This window comes from Syzygium oleosum, unplaced genomic scaffold (genome assembly GCF_021117445.2).
Source record: "Syzygium oleosum isolate NSW1041296 unplaced genomic scaffold, Sole_v2.1 Sole_v2.20, whole genome shotgun sequence".
Taxonomy (NCBI): domain Eukaryota; kingdom Viridiplantae; phylum Streptophyta; class Magnoliopsida; order Myrtales; family Myrtaceae; genus Syzygium; species Syzygium oleosum.
Window position 1 is genome coordinate 3,674,360 of NW_026607504.1, and position 19,250 is coordinate 3,693,609.

The window sequence follows — 19,250 nt, forward strand, 5'->3', positions numbered from 1 at the left end:
ACATACTACACGCTATCCGACCAAAAAAAAAAAAACATACTACACGCTATATTCGCACATCACGCCTATCGAATTCAAATGCTCGTAAAAAAATACTAAATATTTGCGATATTTTTCCTCTTTTTTTCTAGGTATTTATTTTATTAATTAAAAAATTACCAATATGATATCTTGCGAAACCGTTACTCATTGAAAGAACTTGTAATTTTATTTACATTCGATCTTTGTGACGGATATTACAGAGTGTCCGTGGTAGCCCGGTTAACAGCATTCTCCTTAAACTACTCGTTGGCATGGATCGATGGTTTCTTGCAAGAGAGAAATGCTATACTCAAATCTCACGAGCACGCGTGACAAAAATTTAGAGATTTTTATGAAAATGTTTAAAATAATATATTTATATTAGTACTTCGCGTGAGCCAAATTACTGGGGTTTTGACTTCCATAAATACTACTCGAACTATTTATTTTATTTTATTTTATCAGCACTCAGACTACTTCTTAGGGACTAGAAGGAGGGCGATCTCCCGCGTGCTCGGAATTTACAATCAACTCACTAAATTTTGATTTCAATCTGCGAATAATGAAACATTCTTTCACCTCGAAAAGTTTTGCCAAATTTCCGGCGAAGTACCAACATGAAGACCACGTGGATCTAGCACGGCATCCAATCGACCCTGCCGCCTGAGTTTAGCGACTGCACATGAAGTCTCCTCTTTTTTGACACGCCGGTGAGTGTCCGGCACCAATCGACAATCAGCCGATCTGCACCAACAGTAACGACAATTTAGAATGGTTAGGTAAAATTGCACGATGTACGTATGTATGTACGTACGTACGTACATCAAATTGTATGGACCTATAAGATTGTCGCTACAACATATGCTAATTCTGATTCTCTGTGTTTTGCATATAATTCGCCCCTAATTGGGCTCCCTATTTCGCAAAGGCCCTCCGCTCCTTGGGCCAATCGGAACACTGAAATTGGCCCAGAAAACCATGGGCCGTTGACCTGCCGAATTCACCTAAATATTCCCAAGCTTTGAACAACCCCTTATAGATTGATAAAAAGAATGGTCAAATTGCGATATGCACAGGGGAAATTCTTACCGCAAACGGGGCATTTGTTTCACTGAAAATTTCATGATAAAAGAAAATATTTCTCATGACAATTATTTTCAATGAAAATAGTTAGTTTTCATTTGTTTGATGATTTTAGGGAAAGTAATTTCTTTCTTGCTACAAGGGAAAGCGGTTTCCCCCGATCTATTCAGTGGACCGATTAGTTTTTCATCAGTCAGATACTGGAAAGTAGGAAAATAATTTATCAATAATACTTTTCCTGTAAATAAACGGACTGTAAGTGATGCACAATTCTAAAGTGCACGACGGTGAGCAAGATGATAATATGAACCGAGACAACTTTTAGTTTTTTTTTTTTTTATCAGAAGAACCATATTCATACAATTCTCACGACTTAGCTTGCGAGTACAACGGCAAAGCATTGACACAAAGTAGACTCCAAAGATCGGGAGGGGGGTAGAGTTTCCAATTCTGTGGCAGAACATTTTTTCTTTGAGCCTTCGCTATCCAGTCTATCACTTTGTTGGACTCTCTATTACAAAAGGCCAACTTAATATCAGTAAAATTTTCCAACAGATCTTTGGCTTTCAAGATAAGCACATGTATATCCCACTTGAAATAATCTTCACATGTGACAGCTTTAACCAAGTCTAAATTATCCGACTCTAGTAGAAGGCAATCCTTTGCCCATTCAGAGAAGAAGACTAGCGTTTCTAGAAGAGCACTGACCTCGGCTCGAGCTGCAGAGTCGGCTCGAGCTGTTTTTGCAAAACCATCTACCATTCTTCCATAGCTATCTCACATCACAGCAGCTACTATCCCCGACGTTGAACCTTCAATAAAGGAAGCATCAATATTGATGTTTAGGACTCCCTGTTGCGGATTTCGCCAAATTTGAGGTAAGTGTTGGCCTTCAACAGCTTTTCCTTTTCCTAAATTGCTTCCTCGTGCTTCATTTTGCTTCAACTGAGCTGAATTCACCAGCTGATTTGGGTTTGGTTTCAGTCTTCGGAATATGAAATTGTTCCTTGATTTCCAAATAAGCCAAAGGACAGTCGCAAGTAGCTCAAAAGGTATAGTTGTGACGCTAAAATTCCAGAGCCATTCTTCAATTCTTGGGAGACCTTGATTGGGAAACTTGATTTGCAGTGAAGGATTGGACCAGACTTGTTTCGTCCATGGACAGAGGAGAAAAAGATGCTCAATAGTTTCGGGATGTTGGTGACATAGCTCACACATCGGTTCTGGTACAATACTTCTTCTGAATAGATTTACCTTTGTTGGTAATGCATTTTGACATATCGCCCATAGGAAAAATATGATCTTCGGTTCTGTGTTTGCCTTCCAAATTTTTGTCCGCAATGCTTCGGGGGTTTGAAATGAAGAAGAAGCCTAATTTGGGTTTGGTTTCAATGCAAGGTCTCTATTTCTATTATAGCCACTCTTGACTGTATAGGATCCTGATTTGGTATTTAACCAAACCAGTTTGTCTTCAGTGTCATGTGACCTCAGTGGGATTGCAAGAATTTCATCGATAATCTGTTCATCAAAAAGCTGCTGTAGCATCGATTCATTCCACTTCGACTCCTCCTACAAAATTAACTCAGCTACGCTCTTAGGCTCCTCACGATTAGGTGGACCCCCAATAACTCCCCTATGAAGCCATTTGTCTTCTCTAATGTTAATCTGTTTCCCATTGCCCACAGACCACATAATGGAAGGATGGATAGAGGCTCTCCCCATCAGAACACTAAGCCACCCCCATGATGGACGAGTCCCTTTCCCCGCATGCCAGAAATCACAATTAGGGAAAAACAACCCTTTCAATACTTGAGTCCATAATGAGGAAGGGTTTTGGGTAATTCGCCATGCTTGTTTTCCCAACATAGCCCCATTAAAAGCCATTAGACCCCTGAATCCAAGTCCTCCATTATCCTTTCTTCGTTTCAGAACATCCCATTTCCTCCAATGTAGTCCAGCTTGTGTTTCACCATTTTTCCACCAAAAAGACGCAGTTTTCTTTTCAATTTAGTTGGTTAGTCATAAATTGATTCATCGTCACTCCACCCAGCTACCATTTTGGATCATGGGCCAATCACCTCCGTTTGATTTCTCTCCGAATGATGTTTCCGAATAAAAGTAAAATTATTGTGAGGATGCACACATGAATTGCATTAGAAAAATCCCATATCAAAAAATTGGTGTAGTGTGGTTCGATGCGGTGTGGTTAATATATCATAATTGATTCATAACTCATTAATTTAAGATTTTGAATGAAGCCGAGTCTAACTAAATATGTTGACGTGCTTGGACTTAAACTTCCCTCTTAGTGATTCTCCCGAGTGAAGATATCGAGTTTCTACTGGAACTTTATATAATGGTATGAGAGCTAATAGTTTATTGATGTTCAGTGAATATCTCAAAAAAAATGAATTTCATAACCAGCGCAGTCCCGATTGCAGCCTTCATGGTTTAATATGACAAAAGAGACTAAGGACAAAGGTAGGCGTTAGAAACTCAGATTGAGATATCTTGTTAGAGGGATAGTTGAGCTGAATTAAAAATGAGCAGACCTAACATTGAACTCACACGTGAGGGATAGTTAATATATCTTAATTAGTTCATAACTCATTGGTTTAAGTTTTTTAAATGAAGTTGAGTCAAATGGATATATTGAAGGACTCGGACATGAACTCTCCTTTGGCGATCTCCTCAGATAAACATGAAAGTATCGAGTTTCTGCTATAAATGCTCAACAATTACAATGTCGTTCTATGTGCAACACTTGGATCATCACGTGAAATGTCTATTCAACAGGTGCAAACTCGCGCGAGAGAACTACATGAATCCAACCGATATTTACCATATTCACAATAACCTTAACATAGGAAAGATGTCCTCGATCTAAACTCGAAATTCCACGTCGTATTCATATTCATTAACCAAATAATCGCTTTCAACACAGTCACAATCTCCATTTAGCCATGAGGCATGCAGAATTCTTGGTAAAGGGATTGGGAGGTGAGGCCGAAGAGTATTAGATCTCGGGTTCGATTCTTACGAACACCGCACATGTATGTACACAAAAGAGATGAGTGAGATAAAAAAAAAAAACTGTTTAGAGGGAGAGAAAAAAATGGGTTTTTCCTGGTAAAAAAGTTGCGGCACAATACAGAAAAATCAGAAAACGATCTTTATTCTTTCTGTTTTTATGCATCACAAGACATCATGATTTCCACCCACGTTTTAACCAAATCCCAATGCATTTCCTGGACATATTTTTGTATCAACTTGCAGCAAATGCATTATACTCGTGAGACTTTTATAATATGATCAAATCTTAATGTAGAATCTTTTATTTTTCTGCTTTGATTGGTGGATTTCTTTTTTAGATATTTCTGAAGAATAAAGCAGTCTAGATAACACAAGGAATATGAGGTTTCAATCAATTCATAGGGTCTTAACAGATCCTTCACCATTGCGAACCCCAATTAGATTCAGGCATGATTCACTTTTTCGTTACTGAGAGGACCCAAGTACTCTCTTTCGGATCCAAGGAAAGTGGGCTTTCCTTTTTAACACGGTCTCATGTTATTTTGTCAACAACTTGTTTCAATATTTTCCTCATGGCATAGTTTTGCTGCTGTTGAAGCAAATTGAGGTCGTTTGCCAGTGTTTGAGACCTAGTCAAAGATTGCCACTTTTGGCTGGCTAAAAAACCATATTCTATGCACTCCATTTTCAAATGTGTTTAATCAAATAGAAATTGACCCTTCCATCATGGGATACTATATATTTCTCGATTTCGACCCCATTCCTGTCGGACACGGGAGCTTTAATTGATCTCTCCGGAATTAAAAATTATAAGACGGTTTGCCCAAGAAGGATCATCATCAACACCTTGAAGAATTGTTTTTCCTCCTTTTGAGCACCCGACCGATCTTTCCTTGCGAGTGCAAACTGCCCAATCTCGCACTTACTAAATAGTTACTAAAGAACTTATATGTCTGTGCTTCCTCTAGGGAAAGCCCTAGAAAATGTTCGAGTGTGACAATTCGAACTCAGGTCTCGAACGAAGAATGCATGCCTAGAGTTGAAATTGTCCGCCGCATCATTCGAATTCACAATGATTAGACAAAAGTCGGTGCAAGTTGTGCATCTTCCACAATGAGCTCAAGTTGGCCCAAAATTGATGGTCCGATGAGGCCATGGATTGAAAGTGAAATGCCAGGGACCTACCTACTTCAATTTTCATAGCAACTTGCATGGGGAGCTATGGGACTATGGGACTTGTGTGCATATCCTCCTTTAAACTAGAAAGAGATGAATTAAATAACTTTTAAAATCAAGTGGGGTCTTCACGAGCACCTCGAAAGTCAAGCCAAAAAGCTTAAGAATTGAACTTTTTTTCGAGTCGAGCTCGAGGACCCACTTCGAGTCTCGAAAGGCTCGTTCTATTAAATTAAGTCTAACCCAATCAGTGACGGTAAAGTATGACAAAAGGAGACTGCTTTAATACTCCACACATGTCTTTTGACATCATAAAATATCCGTGTAATATGAGTCCACTGCATTTGTTTCTCGAAATATAAATTATTTAAAAAATATTTTCTGAATATGATCGCTTGTAAAAATATATCGATGAAAAATATTTTCATCGTTCACAAAAATATTTAAATATAAATAATAACGAAAATATTTTTATTGACTAATTATTTTAATCAATACATACAATTTTTTTTAAAAAAATATTTTTTCAAACAAAACAAATGAAAAATTAATCATTTTCCTTTTTTTTTGGCTAAAAATGCTGGCAAGCATTATTGATATTTTTCTTTCCTTCTTTCTAAGTGCTTTTTGGGTCATCTCAGACCTTACAATTGATCTTTATCTCCAGATTATCTTGAAACTTTTTACATATAATACAAAGAATTACCACGTTACTAACATAGTCTAGGCTCTGCTCTTCTATCTTTAGATCCCATGTTTCACTCGGATATTACCATAAATCAGGTTGTGAAATAAAGTACTCAAGGTGATGCAACTTCAGGTGAGAAGCCAGATCTTCCAGGAAATGGAACTTCTCAGTAGCGTGAGTGCTACTAAGCCAATAAACATTGATTAGGAGAACAGCCACCATCACAAGATTACAAAGCACGTCGTGACTAACGCGATTCTAAAGAAATTCCTTCGTCTCGACGCAAATCTCAAATGGATCATACACAATCTAATGCAATCCTAAAGACATTCCTTCGTCTCAACGCAGACCTAAAATGGATCACGCACAAAAACACTCTTTCCACTCCCACCATGGATCGAAATTCCACTCGCAGTTGCCTGTAAGCTCTGAACTTCATGTTCGACGTGCTAAAAGCTGGCCTTGAATTTCTGGACAGAGATTATTGGCAACGGCGAATTGGCGCTTACTGTCATTCAGCAGAGACAGCGTAAAAGTCGTGCAACGAGACGTCGCCAGACGAGATCTTCCTTTTCCTGCCCTGCCTCCGCCTACTGCCGCTGGTTGCTACGGCGATTCTTCCTGCGACCCCCTTTCCTATCCTGATTTCTTCCTCCTGCTCCATCTGTCTTCATTGCACACAAGTGATTTCATCAGCCTAAGAAAGAGCCGCATCGGTTTTCACTAGCTCGAGGTACATTCACCCCAACATAATTTTAAGTGATCATAGCATATGTGGATGAAGAGATTAATAACCTCATGCTAACATTGACGCGAACATTAACAGACACCGTACTGATCATCTACAGTCATTTCGCGCTTGCAAATGAAAAAGAGAAAGCAGAGAGAATCATCAAGACACTACAGATTACTGAGTACGAGGACTTACTCTCTTCTTGCAATGACATATGATGAATCTAACCTTCATTTTGTCCCTCAAGCGTAACCGTAATCCTAAACGCATACCTCCGCGATGCATTTCAAGAGAAAGCAATGAAACAAAACATCAGCGAAACAGCCGCATTAGGCATATGGGCCATCTTGTCTAGTGACATTAGCTAAACTCTCTCGAAAGATGACACTAATCAATACGCTAGTAAAAACCAAGTTGATTGGCACTCCAAGGCAATCCAATCGTGCTCAAGCAGCTTACTTTAAGATTTGCACAGCGAAGGCCGGCACACGCATGCGAGCGAGAGAACTTACCCCAAAACAAAAACTCTGGAAGTGGGCATCGAAGCCAGACGAGCCCTCCGCCTTGACTCTACTGATGTCCGGGGCAACCCGCTTATTACTTGAGCCGGAGCTCGCTCGGTAAGAGAAGTACGAAGACGAGGACGAAGTCGAACACGCGTTAGGGGTCAGAGTGTGGGAGTCGGAAGCGAACGCCTCGATGTCGGCCTGAAACATTTCATTGAACAGGTCGTGAAGTTCCTCCAATGTCTCCTCCCCATTTTCCTGCACGCATTCATATCGCTCAAACCAGACTCGTGTAACTAAGCACATCGCTCGACCAATTCAAAATTCAAAGAGAACATACACCGGACTGGGTTTGGCTCATCATAACGGCCATCTCGCTCAAGAACTCGCCCATCCCCTGCCACGAGGCCATTCAAAATGCACTCCATTAATCACAATGCAAGTTTTTCGGAGCTCTTACTCTGCCGATGTGAAAGATTCAACCCACAGTACATTACCAAATTCTCAGAAGGAACACCCTCCTTCGGTGCGCATATAAACTCCCCAAACAAACATTACGTGGCCCACCACAACCACATATTGCGAATAAGTCAAACGAGGGGGGGGACTAAGGTGTGAGAGGAGGAGAACCAGTCAAGCTCGTGATGATAAGACGTGAAGGTGCCGGAGAAGAGAAAGAATAGGCCGCCGCGGGGCAGAGAAGTGGGGGCTGCTTACGAGGTCATCGCCGTCGTCGTCGTCGTTGTAGACTCCTACGTCGTACAAGAACCTCTTGTCCGCGTCAGATAACACTGTTCCAACAAATATCCAGAACAGAAAGAAAAAGCTCCTCATTTCCTCGATCCCCAGTTCTTATTGCAAAGTGCGAAAAGCGTAAGAGATCATATAGATGGACAGTTGAAAAAACAGGATTATCTACCCGAATAGGCTTGCTGAATAGCCTGGAATTTCTTCTTGGACTCTTCCACGGTCTTGGAGCTTCCCGAAGCTGAACATCGATCTGGGTGCCACCTCTAATTCCAACCCAAGATGAAAAATTATAAGCTTGTTTAGTTTTGGCCAAATCTTTTGTTCATTTTCGAAGTTCCAAATCAAATTCACCCAAAAAGTTTCTCCTTTTATTCAAGTATACATCAGACAACAATTCACTTCAGAACAATAATTCAACTGGGAAAATGGTTGGAGGGATGTTTCTGTTTTGCCAAATCACCATACTTGGCTTCTTCACTGGGATGGGAATACGATGAAGAATGATTTTGAGTATTCCAGGATCTTGTTTCTTGCATCTTAAGTTATCATTAGAAGAGCCCATTTAGTTCGAAAGCAGAAAAGCATGAAAAGATGGTTGGAATTCTAACCAGAGCGAGTTTCTTATACGCGTCCCTCAGCTCTGAAGCCGTGCATTCCTTGTTCAACCCCAGAACCGCGTACAAATCCTTCGCCTTCTTCTTCTTCTCTTCTCTTCCACTCGCCATTGATTCTCTTCACTTCAATCTACGCCTTCGCTTCTTCCTCTCTTTGATCCAAACCCAAGAAAATTCAACAAAAAAAATCCGTCCTTTCCGAATCCACCAAGGCCCCAATGACAAAAGCTCGCAATTGCTATGTCGACGAATTTAACTCCGAACCCATGTTCGTATGACGAAAATGGGTGACCGAGTTCGAAGGCAAAACGACGAAACAATCCCGCACGGAACCTCTAGGCTCTAGCATTGTCTCCTGGAGGTAAAGAGGAGGTGAAAGCGAGGATGTCCCAGAATAAAATTTGGCTGAAAAGAAGAAGGGGCTGATGATGATGATGATTACGATGATGATCAGCCTCTGATGAAGGATGAGGGGTCTAAGAAGGCTCTAGAGACGGGGCCATTTATATAAGTTACAGTTTGGTGCGAAACGGAGTCAAAAGGGGCCGTGTCAATGTTGTACTGCCTTGTTCTTCTGGCCAAGTTGCTGGTTCTCGTTATATTATAACAAGTTGGTGAACGCGTGTGGTGAGATCAGGGTTGTTTTTTTGTGGGCGGCTTTCCAAGATGGAGGGCTGAGATTGGATGTGGAGGCAGATATTTTTCCATCATCGGCGTCATCATCATCATCGGAAGATGATGTCTCTCCACTCCAGAAGGTTCTGTCTGTCAAAAAACGATTGACGGCAACAGAAGCAGCAGTGGCGAAGGCCGGTCCCCACCCAGGAGCAGCCATGGCCTTTTTCGTTCATGGGAGGGACAAAAGGTTGCTGCTTGGCCCGCGGTAGGAAAAGAGAATCCCCCACTTTTTTGGGAAGATTTTTCAGCACTGCCACTCCCTGTTCTTCGTTTCTAGCAATGGCCACCGGGCCATGTCGACCCGGACATGGCACGACTCGACCCCTCCGGGCAAGGGGCGGTGCCGGGGCAATGCCCCGGCATTGGCCCGTTCGAAGAATGATAAGATTGACCAAACCTTGGACACATTGATGAAGTCCACGAGTTTTCTGGATCATTTGAAAAGTTAGGATATCTTGAGATTTGGCCTGGATTACTACTGACGCATACGTAGACGACATATTTTCTTAAAAAGCACTTGCTTTTCTTTGGCTAACTTTGTCATTGCCAAAAATTCGTGTTTGCTAAATTGTAATGCCTGGAAAAATGGCATTAACTTCTAGAATTATGTAAAGAATGTTTACACCTAACTCAAATGTCACAAATTCAAGATGCAGAGAGATTTATTCCTTATATTTGATAAGTGGCTTCACAAATCACATCCCTCATTGGCCCAATCTTTTCAATAATGCCCTTTTGGGATATTTTAATATAAGACGATGAACACAAATTTGTGGTCAATTGATTAATATTAATTTCGTTGTCTCTGGCCACGCTGCTGCTTGCTTCTTGTGCAGCTGCAGACCACCATGGAATGTCTTTTGGACCCGACATTGTAAAGTATACGCCATGGGAGATTGATGAAGATTTAGCTGAAATATTTTAATTTTAGTGACCACAAAATGATGACTCGGAATTGATTATTTTATTCCTAAAGCTCAATGATGATGACGGGCAAGACTGTTTGGTTTTCAAAGGTCTAACACGAGACCAATACACCCGTTTTATATTTATCTCGAATTAATTTTCGCGTCACAGAAATTTTTAAAGTGTTAAATTGGCGCAACATTTATCCCATGCTAATTTTCGTGTCACAAAATATCCCAAATTAGTAAACTCGTGATAAATTTACCATCCGTTAACTTTCGTCCAATATCCCTTTTAAATTGCTTGCGCGAAAACACACATGGAAACACAATTCGGATGGTCAGCCTATAATGTGGATTAAACGTTGAAATTTAACATAAAAATGGGTTTTCTAAATAATATCATATTAGGGAGGCCAGGTATGAAGAAAATGAATTGAGATTAGGAATTCTGCTAAAATATCTAATTATGTCATAAGAGTTATCTTACTCTTCAAAAGTCTATTAAAATCCCTAGTTTCACCGTAAAATTTTGGTAAATTTATCATAAGTATACCAATTTAGGATCTGTTTATGACACAATAATTAGTTTGGAGTAAGAGTGTCACAGATATACTCATTTACGATTTTTTTTCTGATACAAAAATTAATTTGAGTTAAATACGATATAAATATATCAGTTTGATATTTTTTGTTGTATTAATTAATTTTTTTTTGTTTGGCGTCTATTAGTCTGGTCCAGCCTCAGTCTTTACATCAATTTGATTGGCCCTATCACACCAATCATTCTTCATTTTGCTTTCTCTCTTTTAGGTGCCCCATCTTTTTACTTTTTATGGAACTAGCAACATTAATTTATATTTTATCTTTCCGCCCCACTTAATTATGTCCTCGGTTTCTTCTCATCATTTCATTATCAACCCTGAATTTGATTGGGAGATTCCATTGGATAGCAAGATACGATTTCTATTCCGATCATGTGCCTCGTTCGCATGTCAATGCATTTTTGTTCTCCATCCCACGTTTATACCCGCATTTATCGAGTGATATCCTGAGGTCCATTTTCTAGTCGCCGACCTTCGTTATTAAAATGATAAAAAAAATTAAATTATTTAGAAAAAAAAAATCAACGGACTAGTTTATCTCATTGGACGTCCTAAAACTTATCAAGAAAATAAAATTGAGTACTAAAATTTTCAAAAAAGTGCAATTAAATTCTAAAACTTGTCACGAAAGTATAATCGAATCCTAAAACTTTCAAAAAGTGCAATCAAATCCAAAAACTTGTATGAGATTCCTTTGATTGCAATTTTTTGAAAATTTTAGGATTCGATTGCACTTTCATGACAAGTTTTAGGATTTAATTGCACTTTTTGAAAGCTTCAGAACCCGATTGTATTTTCATGACAAGTTTTAGGACTTGATTATACCTTTTGAATGTATTAGGACTCAATTGCACTTTCGTAATAAGTTTTAAGATATTCAGTACACTTATTCCGTTATTTTATTTTTCCTTTTTATCTTGGTGATTGGATTTTTTTCTTTTTCACAGTGAATTCATAAGTTACAAAAGACCAAATCTTTGCTTTTGATTCTCAAACTCTAGCCCATCTCCATTGTGCCCTTATTGGGGTGGTTTTCTCGAATAAGGAGGGTCGAAATGTAAAATCAAGAAATCACAATTTGTCATAGTCTCTATTACCTAGTAGCCACCCATGTGACTTCTAGCTCTCTCATGTGGTCCAAAGGCCAACCCAAAAACCAAAAATTCAAAACAAAAAAGGGAGAGGAAAAGAGGAAAAAACACAAGGCCACGTGAATTGGGGGGCAATCTTGCCTTGGGATTTCCACAAGATCACGTGCCGCAAGCTTCTCAAAAATCAAAGCTCTTGGCCACATTCGGCCATTCATTTTGCTTTCGAAAGGACAATGACCCAACAAAAAAGCCAAAGGGACATTGGTGGGGGGGTTGGGGGGCGGGTATGTGACAAAGCGCCATCCCTAAAGCCAAGGAAACCCTTTTGGGTTTAGGCCAAACGAACCTCCTCCAATGATATGTCCGAACCACTCAAACGTACAAAAATATCATGCCCCAAATTCCCATTTCCGCCGCTAAATTCGGCCTTTTCTGTAACCCTTTTGATGGCCAAGCGGCCATGCTGTTCGAGGACGTGTGGCTGGCGGTCATCGTCGATTTCTTTTTTTTAGGGATTGGGATCGATATCGATGTGTAATTTTCTATAATGCAATTTGGCTTCCGGGGGGGGGGGGGGATAGGAATGGATCGATTGATGCGAGAAGCATCCATGGCTTTATATAAGAGGATGGTGCCTTAGCATCTGGAAATGTCGTGCAAGTAGACGCCACATGAATAAAATAGTGGCACGCATGGAACTTGGGGGCTGTGCCGCAAGTCCAAGTGCAGGCCCTCTCCGGTGAGATAGTTTCAGTGCGGTTTTGTTAGAAAGTGATTTGTCCGCGTCAGCTATAGATTCCCTTCCATAAAGTTCCTAGGCCCTACGCATTGTACATACAGATACATATGTATGGATGAATATAGAGATTGATTTGATGCCTCATGCTTAGTCCATTCCTGGGTCCATTTTCGACATATGCAGCCGCCGTCGCATGTTAGGCCTCTCGTCAAACATGTCCAATCCAAGACTTTATACCCATTCCGACGCATATCAATGGATCTATGCAGTTTGTGTTAAGTGTAGATGTGTGTTCCAACCTATGTGATATCTCAAAGTGGGATGACTTTCCAGGAACACCCGCTTGCGGGCGGACAGCAACTTGCGAAAAGTGGGTGCGTAGCTAACTTGGATTGAAGAAGAGTCAGGGTGGAGATGAACCCCGGAGGGAATTCGTGAGACGTACGGACGCCAGCTTTGATTGACTTTCGTGTTATGCTAATCATCACCATTAGGGCTGCAAGTTGCGGGCTGGAGAGGGCGGGCCATTTGAGTGAGAACCGTCACGTGGGTGTGTAAAGTTTAGTGGGGGTTGACAGTGAAAGACCCAATTTGGGATTTCTTCTTTAGGGTTTGATTGATATGCACAATCCATCTGATTGCTCTTTTGTCGTCTACCGCCATTTGGTCCTTTTGGTTTTTATTTTGGTGGGTCTGAGCACGCTAAGGCCCAGCTAAGTCCAGCTGGAAGATTCAACAGTGCGTACTCATTGACCTAAGAGTGACATCAATGGACTGTGTGGTGTGGTTCATCAATGGACATCAGCTAGTCGTACTTGAATTGAACAAATACAAGTACTTCCCCTACTATATATACCGGTCATATAAGCCCACTTCATCTTAGTTATTGGATATTGTGGGCACACAGAGGACCTGCTTTAATGGTATGGGCCGGTAACTTCTAATGGCTGAGATAGAATTGGCCCGCATGTTCTCGGTGCATGCAATATTTGGTCAATAGGTTCAGGCACTTCAAGATTCTTACGGACCGAAAAACAAATTAATCCGGCACTTAGCACCCTAACAACTTTTTCATCATTTTTTTTTTATTTTATTTTTTAATTTATTTAATTTTATTTTTTTCTTTGTCGGGTCGCTGCGGTCAGCCGCGGGGCGGTCCCCGACCGTGCAACTTTCTAGACTCGACCCTGATCAAGAAATCTCAGATTTCTTATGAGGTTCGAGTCAGTCCAACCCAGTTCCGTTCCCGATCCAATCAATACAGGATGCATATAGTAACATAAATCTTTTATAACTAACAAGCAAAAAGCATCTAGGAAATATCTGTGTTGTGCACCGTTGGGACTTGGAAGAGGCTCTTTGACACTCCTCCAACGTACTCAACGTACATGAAAACATGGTGTGCTGGTGCAGAAAGAAAGAACTGAGCCTTTTCGCCATATCCAAAGCTTCTCAAGAACACACGATTGAAAAGGAACAAAATTTTGAATTGCTAGCAAAGATTAGAAAACCGCACCATCAAGCTCGATCGAAACTTTAGGAAAATGGACTTAATTCCCGCCAACGTAATGTACAGATGCTCACTCTGTCCTCAGCGCCTTGATCCATTCGAGTTCGACTCTGAAATCACCGGGCCCAGATTTCGCGCCGGGGACTCCACCTTCCGCATTAACAGACAGTGACATGCCAAGGATTCGAGATGGATTCATTTCCAACTCTGCGTCTATGACATTCCCTCTCCAAGTTGGCAAATATCGGGCAAGAGGAATCTGAAAAGGCCATGAAATCCACGGATTCAAAAAGCTTTCTCACATATGAGCTGATACACATAATGCGTAATTATGCATGTTGTCCTTTTTTACTAGTCGGTTCAAGTTTCAACCAAAGTAATAAAGCCTAAAAAAATCTTCAGCGGCAGAAACGAGCATAAGGACCAACCCATTCGAGAAGAAGGAATCCTCAAATGCTCATCGATGAGATACTCTTGATGGTGAATAGAAAAGAGATCACCATCAGTTTGCTGTGACGATTTGAATTCAGAAACGACCAATATAACAAGAATGACGGAAAACAGGAAGGACCAATATTTCAGGCTTGACGGAAAATAGTATTCCAAAATAAAGGTCTAAATGAGTCGAGCTACTAATAAGATACCGAAGCTCGACTTGCTTAACCCCCGTACTAACAATGACAAGACTTGCCTTTGCAATATACCAATTGTCTTTCGGCACAAAGACAAAAGCCTGCCATGAATTATCTTCATGCTGTCCAGGTGAGTTCACCCAATTCTCCGTGTAGATCTAGATCAGAGGTCAACTATATCAGAAAAGCAAGTTGTACGCCAGCTAAAATGTTCAAAATAAAGGGGAAACCAGAGGACAACCACTCTTATAAAAGCTGAAATGAGGATAGATAGATACTTACAGTGGATATGTAGCATCTACCATCTCCTTTAAGCTTTAGAGCTATGGAATCATATGCATCCAAATCGATGAAGCCATCAAACTGCAGAAGGGAAAAAAAATTGAACAAGGAAACTAGCTAAATACTGATGCTGGGAAGAATTAAAGAAACACTCAGTAAGACATGGAAATTAACTTGTTAGTGCCAGCAATGAACAATATCCTACTAGAACATGCAAAAATCACTAACCTTCTTGGACCGCATTCCACAAAAGCCACCCCTTCTGATATTCCATTTTGAATCCTCCGCAACATCCAGTGAGAGGTGGCCAGAAAAAATTCCTATGCAAGAAACCGGGAAGCTATTGAGTGTTCAGAACTCAAATCATCATGAGTCATTATGCCAATATAGTCACTATAGGAATAATTACTGAGCAATACCCTTTAGTCCATTCCCAACATTATTGATCTCCAAAGAGGCAGACGATAGCCCTGAAAAGTCACAATAGTGGTAAAGATATTATTAATGAGATGAAAAGTCAAATCACCATTTGCCAGTACAACATGATGGGAAAGTGGTCTTTCCATCTAGAGAAACACAAAATTGAATCGATATACTCTAAGTGTGCAAAATACCGGTCGTTTATTTCCTGTTTAACCTCATTTTCTTTTCATTTGTTTGGTAAACTGTCTGATCCACCAACTGAATATTATCTAAAACACATGCATACCCCCATATTCAGAATCTGAGTAGAGATGCCACCTTTTCAACTCTTCCTTTGAGTTGAAATTAAATATGCTTTTCTCGCTTGGAGGTATCAAGTCATCAACATTCCATGTGAGAGCTGCACATGTGAGAATATCAACACAACAATTAACAAAGGTAGAGAGTGTAATTATGAATTACATAAGTGTCGATCTCTTCTATTTTCTAGAAAAGTAGTTTAAACCATTATGGAGCAGAAAATATATGTATAAGACCTCAGCCAACTATGCTGAACATGAGAGTAAATAACAAATGCCAAAAATTAAAAGATCAAATTCTCTTCAAGCAGATAGACAATTAAAACATGCCAAAAAGCCACTGAAGGACGGAAAACCCATTTTATGACCAGGGAAGCAGATTGTTATTCGAAAGGACATTTTCAAGTCATGCAAAGAGAGAAACACATCAAGGATATTCGCATCAACTCCTTTTCCAGTGACCACCATTATGCTGCTGATGCAATAATAAATGCTCCAGTAAATAACAAAGTAAATTTACTATGCAACAACTTTAAACATGGCAATTCATATCACGATTAGATGATGTTTTATTATACAATCAGAGAAGAGAGGGAATCCACTGTCATGCTTGATGAAGGTTACAAAATCCATGTCTGAACAATATCATCCAGCAACGGACTCCGGCTAAGAAATGCTCTTTTATAGCATTCCCCGAATACTTACTCAAAAAGTCTGGCACAAAAAAATAATAAACTGACTCATCACGAAGAGCTAAATACAAAGGAAATGGTAAATACCAGCCAGCCAAAGAATCATACCACTAGAATTGGATGCCTTTGGGGTCACAGCTGATGAAAATTTTTCATTTATATCTCAGCCGAGACTGACGGACTAATAGAAACTGAAACTGAACAAAGAATTCATCGACACGTTCCAACCCATTGCAAAAATGAATTAGCCCAAGTCACCATGATGACCCAGCCTTAGAAATGAGCCCACATCTGTATCCTTATGTCTCTATAGAGGAAGCTAACCCTCAAGCACTATTGCCATGGCCTTTCCCTTACCAAAGAAATCCCCCCCGAATATACTGCTAGTCACCAATCAATCATACCGAAACATTTCTTCATTCCACAACGTAATTAAAATAGCAGCAAACAACACTCATGTCATATCTAAAGCTTCAACATGTAAATCACACCACTGACGATGACACAAGGCCTGAGGACTGCACCAACAAATCTGACCAAGTTTCGATGAATACGAAGAACACCACAAGTACCTCTCTTCGTGGCGTTTAGAGAGGCCTGCCACAGCGCTCGCAACCTAGACATTTTCGCTCTTCCCCAAAATTTTGTCCTAAATCAAGAAAGGGAAGCAAGATCATCATCTGGAACATGAAAGGCCGCTCGCGTGAATTGAAAGCTTTGTCTATCCAGAAAAACCTAGCACAATGACGAACCGTATAGGAAGAAAATGACTTCGAACTGATCGAAGAAGCACGCAGAGAGAGAGAGAGGGAGAGGGAAGCCGGTCGATCGGAGTGATGAGGCGGCTCAGCGCTTCGCAGTCGCGGGTATCGGAGCAGCCGCCGCCGCCGGCCGATCGCTGTGGGAACTGGGTGGAAGCTCGGCGGCGAGGTTATACACTCTCTGCGACTGGGAGCGGCTCGGAGACACACGTGTATGTCAATCAGTTTGCACCCTGAAACGACGACGTAAGCTTACGACTTCACATGGCTCGTCGTCACTAGATATCGGCCGTCATTCCTTCCCACCGGATGCTCCTCACCCAATCCACGATCAAGCGTGCCTCCGCCGCCGGTCGCCTCTCGCCGTCCCGTAGCCGGCGACCCCCTCGGCCGTCGGAGGCGAATCCCCGGCGGCGCTCATCTCTAACCCCTATCTGTTCTTCGGTATCGACTCCGTTTGCGGTCAGCTCGTGCGTTAGCGAGGGAGAGAAGCTGGAGGGGCAAAATGGGGAAAACACAGAAAAAAGAGAAGGGATTTGTGTGCGGTTGACTGTACAGGTGCACAATAAGAGCACCAATGAACGGGCGCCACCTAGCCAGCAGCTATTACTTGGCCTTTGTCATGACATGCTTAGGCTCTAAAAAAGGCCAAAAAATTAAAAATAAAATAGAGAAACAAATTGAAAAATGCCAGACATAAAGAAAATTATTTTATTTCAATTATTTTGATCGATTGCTTAAGGCCATTTCACACATAAATTTGCCAACGTGAGATTTTCTTCTAGCAATAAATCTCATTAGTTTATGATAATCCGCTACCATCAACCCTGGGATTTTATCAATTATTGTCGAGCAAACTTGATCCGAGTACACATTTTTGTACCTGTTTGATCTACCAGTACAGCTTCAGGACTAATCCATGGACAAAGAGAGAGACATTTGAACGTGTCCGGATCTTCCTTGCAGTTGCAGACAAAAAAGGACCCCCTTACATTTCTCCCAGCGTTCCAGAGTCGGACAAACAAGAAGAGAATAAAAGAAATAGGTTGATCATAGCAGAGTGTGCACATCGCGATCACCTGATCGATGAAGAAATGGCGTCGAATGTTCACGTTCGCTACAGCGGTCGGACAAAAAATTCGAGTATCCGGATTAAACAAAGGTCAAATTGAATCGACTTTGTCATCACGGCATACAAACTCGCTCTCGGGACAATGGGCATGGGATTAGACCACGATTAATGTTATTGTAAGATGATAGGGCTCGATGCGATTAACGCATCGCTATCGGGAAAAACGTGGAGAAATATCTTCCAATGGGACATGCAAGGACAGACCAAGTACAACAGTCCTTGTGTTTGCTTATATTGTCTGTCCCGGTGCTCAAATGGGGGGAGCTTAGATCAGGCTTTGTTGAGTTAACAAATCCAATGGGATTAAGAGCCAGCAAGCCGAGCAAGCTTGCCGGGCAGCGACGAGCGAAGTGGCTAGAGGGCGCCCGGATGCCCCCGAGAGGATATGTTCCGGTATGCGTGGGAGTGAATGACGATACGAAGCGGTTCATCGTCCACACCAGAGCTCTCGCGGATGCTGACTTCGGCCAGCTGCTGCGTAAGTCGGCCGAGGAATTCGGGTTCCACAGCGAAGGGGTTTTGAGGATACCGTTTGCAGCCGATGATTTTGAAGACTGGGTCGCGAGAGCTTCAAAGATGAAGAAGATCTTGAGGGCAAAGCCGGCTTAACCAGGTCGAAGATTCGCGTTGTCACTGTTTATCCGTATCATAAACCCATTAGCATGGGCCATGTTCATAGTGATGCATACAAATGGATGTATCATAGCTAATTATACAAGAGGAATGGAGAAGATTATGCTGAACTACTCAAAATTTTTCATGAGGCTAATGGTACAGAACAACGGGTCATAAGCTATATCCAACTACTAGCACGCATCTCTCGGAGAACGGACACGACTCGTGAACATTACAATACGCATTACGCTATTTCGACTCGTCGATTCCAATGAACAGACG

General features: G+C 41.2%; 3 protein-coding genes and 1 long non-coding RNA gene across 6 annotated transcripts; 2 read left to right on the forward strand and 2 right to left on the reverse strand.

Annotated features, from left to right (window-relative positions):
- Positions 1-1,848: 1,848 nt before the first annotated feature.
- On the forward strand, positions 1,849-2,681 carry LOC130140674 (uncharacterized). Its single transcript, XR_008818654.1, has 3 exons — positions 1,849-1,982; positions 2,089-2,156; positions 2,233-2,681. It is a non-coding gene; the product is annotated as an uncharacterized LOC130140674 (long non-coding RNA).
- Positions 2,682-6,148: 3,467 nt separating this feature from the next.
- On the reverse strand, positions 6,149-9,190 carry LOC115683744 (uncharacterized). Of its 2 annotated transcripts, none has more exons than XM_030608346.2 (6): positions 8,599-9,190; positions 8,160-8,253; positions 7,958-8,031; positions 7,581-7,637; positions 7,247-7,498; positions 6,149-6,665 (listed from the first exon to the last, which is right to left on the reverse strand). In XM_030608346.2, exons 1-6 carry the CDS (start codon positions 8,713-8,715, stop codon positions 6,513-6,515), a joined length of 747 nt encoding a protein of 248 aa, XP_030464206.2. In that variant the 5' UTR covers positions 8,716-9,190; the 3' UTR covers positions 6,149-6,512. The 2 variants fall into 2 exon arrangements, with proteins under 2 accessions (XP_030464206.2, XP_030464207.2); XM_030608347.2 differs by having other exon boundaries at positions 6,149-6,669.
- A 4,702-nt stretch (positions 9,191-13,892) lies between these two features.
- LOC115683737 (probable complex I intermediate-associated protein 30) lies at positions 13,893-17,676 on the reverse strand. Of its 2 annotated transcripts, XM_030608338.2 has the most exons (8): positions 17,213-17,670; positions 17,033-17,109; positions 15,756-15,869; positions 15,466-15,516; positions 15,275-15,366; positions 15,047-15,127; positions 14,824-14,922; positions 13,893-14,391 (listed from the first exon to the last, which is right to left on the reverse strand). In XM_030608338.2, exons 2-8 carry the CDS (start codon positions 17,082-17,084, stop codon positions 14,203-14,205), a joined length of 678 nt encoding a protein of 225 aa, XP_030464198.2. In that variant the 5' UTR covers positions 17,085-17,109; positions 17,213-17,670; the 3' UTR covers positions 13,893-14,202. The 2 variants fall into 2 exon arrangements, with proteins under 2 accessions (XP_030464198.2, XP_056176207.1); XM_056320232.1 differs by lacking the exon at positions 14,824-14,922 and having other exon boundaries at positions 17,213-17,676.
- Positions 17,677-18,423: 747 nt separating this feature from the next.
- Positions 18,424-19,153, forward strand: LOC115683732 (auxin-induced protein 15A-like). Its single transcript, XM_030608328.2, has one exon. The coding sequence runs from the start codon at positions 18,537-18,539 to the stop codon at positions 18,960-18,962; it is 426 nt and encodes a 141-aa protein (XP_030464188.2). The 5' UTR covers positions 18,424-18,536; the 3' UTR covers positions 18,963-19,153.
- Positions 19,154-19,250: the final 97 nt, after the last annotated feature.